The 6,169-nt window shown below is 35.9% G+C and overlaps 1 protein-coding gene across 1 annotated transcript; it reads right to left on the bottom strand.

Moving 5' to 3' along the window:
- Positions 1 to 1,056: 1,056 nt before the first annotated feature.
- Positions 1,057 to 2,050, bottom strand: LOC131164102 (PRA1 family protein F2-like). The gene has a single exon (XM_058121068.1). The coding sequence runs from the start codon at positions 1,979 to 1,981 to the stop codon at positions 1,364 to 1,366; it is 618 nt and encodes a 205-aa protein (XP_057977051.1). The 5' UTR covers positions 1,982 to 2,050; the 3' UTR covers positions 1,057 to 1,363.
- Between the last annotated feature and the right edge of the window lie 4,119 nt (positions 2,051 to 6,169).

Raw genomic sequence — 6,169 nt, forward strand, 5'->3', positions numbered from 1 at the left:
CTTCGTGGATGTAGGTCAATTTGGATCGAGCTACGTTAAATCTTGGTGTTCATTTTTGTTTGTTTATTATTGCTTGTGGTGTGATTATTGCTCCTAGATCCCCAACAGTTTGATTTATTGTGTTTGTGTATATTTTAGTAACTATAATTATTAAAATCAGAAAGTCTTTATGGGGGTCTCAATATACATGGGTGAACACCAATTTGACTCAAAAGTTCCAACTATCAAGTATTGAGGTCATCCATGTATATATAAGCCACCCATCTATCTTCTACTTAAATTGTTAATGGAAAACAACTATCATAACACTGCGTCTAGGAACATAGATTTCAGTCATTAGATTTAGATTTGAGTAAATTTGGACATTTTTTAATATAATTTTATATTACACTTTGTACAAATCCAAATCTATAATTAGTTTGTCCATGCAAAAAAATTTACGTATGTGTGTAATTTTTTGTTTCATTTTTAGTGCTTGTGTTTGCATATTCAATATTATGAAACTTTTTTTTTTCAAGAAAATAGATTCTCTCTTATTTTATATATGTCACAACAGAACTGAAACCAAAGACGTCATCATTCACTTGCATTTACAATCTGAAAATTTTTAGATGCAGTGTTTCACTCCTGCATAGTAGCCTACGTGTAGCATAATGGCACCAAGCCACCGATTACATGTCTTTCTTTGCTCGCACTAATCCTGTTATTGTCTTAGCTAAGTATAAATTAAAAACGCATTACTTTATTCACTTATTTTTATTTAAGTTAGATTTGTGCATAGCAAAAGGTTCGGGAATTTTAGTTTATAAGTAGAATGCAAATAATTATGATGCATGGAAAACATATTATGATTCTTTGTTATGAAGATTTAGGAAAGGATAGAATTAAAATGAAAAAAAGAAGAAGAAGTAATGATAAAAAGATTCAAAATGGTTCAATTACCTGAAACGTAGCAGGTTGAGAGGCTAATAAATTTAATTAAATATTTAATAAAAATATCAAATGAACAAAATCGAGGCTTTAGAAAATATCAAATATTGAAAACTGAATTCTCAATTACAGAATTATTATAATTTTATATTGATTTGCATTTTGTTAAAATATTACATAATTTAAAATTCAAAATTTGAATGAGAACACCCACCAAAAAAAAAAGGCAACAAATTACAAGACCCTTCAAGAGATTACAACAGAAAGATGAAAGGAGGTTTAAAAAGAAAAGACATACAGCAAAATGAAGAATGCCAATACAACACACAAGCAAAATTAAGAAAGAAATCAAAGGCATATAAATCAAATCTCCATTCTAACATAATCACAGCCTTCGATATATATATATAAACAATTTCAAACTTCTGCGCTACTAGGAGGAGGAAGAAGAAGAAGGATTAACACCACCGCCGGTGCCGGTGGCGGAAGTGGAAGCGACGCCGGCGAATAAGGCGGCACCGGCATCGGCTTCGGCGGCCTCTTCGTCTAAAAACAAATCGTCGGTCTTCCTGAACGCGGCGTGAAGCACCGCCACCGCCGCTCCTACAAGCAGCGCCACCACAATGTTGACGGTGGCGTGAGTGAGCAGAAGAAAAACGATGGTGAGGATCGAGAGCGCGATCAGCACCACCCGATCGTCCACGATGTGGCGGAAGAGCATCAGAGGCTCGTCCCGGAGGAAGTAGAGGAAGAGCCACGCCGCCATCATCACAATGAAGACGATCAGCGAGATCGGGTGCCACAGGAGGCTCAGAAACAGCACCGTCAGCACGAAAATCGCGTAGTTGGCGCGGAAGTACACGGCGTTCGTCCTCGCCCGCGAAACCGCGTCGTTGAAGCTCGCCGGCCGGCCGAACGATCGGAAGGCCAGAAGCTCCCGCCACGGCCGTCGCGTCGCCAGGCCCGACCTCAGCCGCTCCTTTGCGCGGGATACGTACTCGCGGTTCAAGTCCCCCGGCGGTGACGTCGAAATCGTGCCGTAGTTCGTCATTTCCGGCGACCACGGGGAGCGCGGCCTCAGAGAGCGGATACAGACGGAGCGAAGAACGCGACGCAGAGAATAAATATTGTACAGCTGGCGGAGGAGTTACGCGGTACGGGGGGCTTTTCTTAGTCAGAGCGCACCCTAGGCTGGATGGCTGACACGTGTTATTATGATTGGCAATATGGTTGATGAAGGGTGGAGATGGATAGATGTATGGGGAGTGATGAGGAGGAAGAGGAGGGGATCGTTTTGGAAGTGAGTGTTTGGTAGTTGTGATGGGGCTGGAAGTATCCAACTACCCTTCATTTTGGGGATAAGATGCGGACGAGACCACACTAAGAGCGGTGGGGACGCCGTCCGAAGGGGAGAAGAAAAAGGCGCCAAGGAGGCCCGCCGAGAGGCCACGTGGCGTGTCGGAAGCCCTAAAAAAGGTATTCACTTTCTCCCGGGGTGGGGGTGATTATCTGGTGCTGAATGTGTATTAGGAAAGTTCATGGACCTGCAGACGTGGCGGCGGTGTACTGCAGCATCATGCGGTGCCGGGACGAAAGAGGAGTTTCGTGATGAAGATGAACGGCTAGAGAGTTAGCGGGAATGCTGTAGTCTATGTGGGTGGGGTGCAGGAGAGCAGGGACTTAGTAAGGGCTCATGTGGTTGTCGCCATATGTTTGGGTCATATATTTTGATGCAAATGATCGATTAAAGACAGCCAATCCAATGGTCCATCACGACCCTGTGTGGATTCCTCTCTCTGAATCTTAGTAATCTTACTATTATTTAATTTTTTATTCATTTACTTTTTTGACAGGATATTTATATTTAAAGAGATTTATATATGAATGAAAATAGCCTTCATGATTTAGCGTCTAGTATCTACGAGCTAAGTTAAGTTTTACTTTTGTTCAAGTCTATTTATATTATTTCAAACTTTTTTATATTGATCCAATCTTCTTTATACGGTCTTAAGCTTATTTCTACTTGTTTATATTAGTTCGATAAGAGTTTGTTCATTAAATTTTTAACCGAACTCAAGGTCAAGTTGAGTTCAAATCAAGTTTAATATATTGGTTTAAACTTATATATTATGCAAATGAATAAATCCATGAGCCCTTACCAAACTAAGTTACCGAGATTCTTACTAATATTTAATTCTTTTAAAACCTCTCATTTTAGAAATGAGCAATTTTGTGAGGTAAAAAAATGAAAATTGACTTTTACTAATATTGATTTAAAGTTTTTTTATCCTACCAAACTTGCATATTGATCTTGAACGTGCCTTATAATTGAATTAAAATTATGGGATTTGAGCTAAATAGTCTTATGCAAAATTGTTTTTAAGCTTATTACAATCTATAAATCTATTTAGGCCTTATTAAATTAGTCTATATTAAATGAGTCTAAACCGAGATTATAATTAAGTAGTTCATGAGCCGAAACAAGTCGAACCCATTTATGGGTAAGCTCGGCCCATTTATCAAACAAGTCATAAAATTGAGTTTAAAAATTGTTTGGTTAGATAATAAACGAATCTAAATGATTTTTTACTAAGTTAAGTTTTCAAGTCGCTCGTGAGTGGTTTGGTTCGGCTCTAATCCTACCATTTGGAAGAATCCAAAGAGTTTGTACATATTAGAATTTTGAGTCATTACAAAAATTAAAAAACAACTTAACAAAAAAAAAAAAGAAAAAGACGAAAGATAATAATCTAGTATTTTATTTTATTTTTATTTTTTTTGGGTACGTCCGGGTATCCACCTACCGTCAACGACGTCCGTTTTACGGTCCGTCGCACCGGCCAGTGACTAATCCCACGCCCCGTGGATCCGGCCCCACATCACCACGAGGAGGGTAAACCAGGAGCCCAGGGGAAGAATCGAACCCGGGAGGCGCATTGCTGACCTCGTGAGAGGCACACCCGGAATTCGCTCGACCACCTGAGCTACGCCCTGGGGGCATAATCTAGTATTTTATTACTTGGATGTTTAGCGGCTAAGCCAAGAAACAGATGCATCCTTAAGATTCTAGATTTTACTAAGCCAATAAAACAAATGTATTCTTAAAGGTCTATTTGGCATCATTGCTATTTTCTATTTCTTTGTTTTTATTCCTGCACAGTAGAAAAATAGATTATAAAAATATTTTTGTTTCCGTTGTTAGTTTTCTATTCCAAAAAATTAAAAATCAGATTTTATGATTGCTAGTTATTTCGACAACCCGTTGATAAAAATTTTAATATCTACAAGTAGTTTTTTTTGGATTAAATTATTCATTTTATACACTTTTAAATTAATTTTACACACTTTCAAATTAATATCAAAATTAAGTGATCGTATGAATTTAAATATAATTTAAAGAAAAATATACATAAATTTTTGAAAATAATAATAATAAAGTCAATTACAAAATACTTTTACTATTTTTCAATCATCATGTCCAATAAAATCTTTATTGAAAAGTAAATTTTGGAAGTAGAACAACTAAGTAAAATAATTATAATAAATTTCATTTATATTATAGTAATTTTTAATATGTATTATTTGTAATTTTATATTTTAATCCTATTTTTATAATATTTTGAGTTACAGATGAAAATGAACATTTTTATTATTAAGTTTTTAATTTGTATTAATTTTATAAATGTTAACCGAACAAGTTGATGGTTTCTAGTTCTAAATTTTTGTTTCTGATTTTAACTTCTCTAACTTTTTATAGTGATACCAAACAACTTCTAAGGTTCTAGATTCAAGTTGTTGATAAATTTTACTTATAAATATGTCGAACATTTGAAAATTGAGTAGAAAATTAGTGACTTATATATTTATACACATACAATTCGTATGAAAGTGTCCACTATTGCCAGTAGTGATATATGCTTTGAACCAAAATATTGTTTAGTATTGCAAAGCCCTTCGGGACTTCTACTCGAAATTTACCAATATTTTATTTTACTATAATAACATGCATTACACAACAAAAGATATTCAATTTTATTTAGATATAAAACTAATTTCAGCCATTTTCTTAAAAAGGATACACATCTTTTTCTTTTTCACTTTTTTTTTTTACCTTAAATCAACCTATTAGAGCATTACCAATATTCTATTTTGTCATAATGAAATGAAATGTATTTGATGTTGAAACTTACCCACTAATGTTTAAATATAGAGTTAGATTCATTATTTTCTTAGAAGTAGATATGTCTTTTACTTTAAATCAATCAATTGTAGATAATTACTAGTATATAATAAATAATTTAAATAAAAAAATGATTAACAGATAATGTACATGTTGTGTTGGAGTCAGGAGACGCGTGAGCTGAGCTGGAAACGTGTTTGCAAGCTGTGCCATTTATTTTAGATGAATGAAACTTCTCAATTTTGATTTATTATAATTAATTGTGATTGATTACCAGCTACCTATAAATAGAGGAGTTTTTGAGAGATAGTATGGACAAAAGAAGAAAAGAGAGGAAGAAGAGAGTGTGAGGAAGAGAGAAGAGAGGTCTGAGAGAATTGTATTTTCTTTCTCGGCGGTTTAAGTGAATTGTAGTGTGTTACGTGGACATAGGTCGATTTTGACCGAACCACGTAAATTTCTATTGTCTCAATTTTTCTGGTTGCTCACAGGGTCCTAATAAGTGGTATCAAATACCAGTTTGGAGCAGAAAGGCCAGATTGGAGATTTTCACTAAAATCGAAGTTCTGTCTAGTGGTTCGAAATTAAATTTTGAGGCCACTATCACGTTCACCTCGCCGAGACGAAGCCAACAGTGCAAGCCAGAGCTCGAAAGGAGTTCTGACGGAAGCACACGCGCCAACACGCGCTTTGCCGGAGCGGTCCGTGTTCTCATGCTCCGTCATGCGCGGGTGACCTACCAGCCATGCGCCCTGCACGCGCGTCACTCGGCTCGAGTCGAGTCAAGTCAGGGGACAAGTCAAGTCTGAGTAGCTCATAAGTAAGCCTGACTCACTTAGCCCCTACCCCCGATACTCTCCAACGATTCAATCTAGGTTCTCTAATGTAAAATTTTTATATTTAAATTATTAAAATCAATGTCTCTTATAAAATATAATAAAATTCATTTTGTTATAAAATAATACAGGAATGAATAAACATGGATAATCAGAAAGTAATGAAGACAAGCAAAATAAAAAAAATAAATAATAAATAAAAGTGAGACCGAATTTTCGTGGT

This window comes from Malania oleifera, chromosome 9, assembly GCF_029873635.1.
Source record: "Malania oleifera isolate guangnan ecotype guangnan chromosome 9, ASM2987363v1, whole genome shotgun sequence".
NCBI lineage: Eukaryota > Viridiplantae > Streptophyta > Magnoliopsida > Santalales > Ximeniaceae > Malania > Malania oleifera.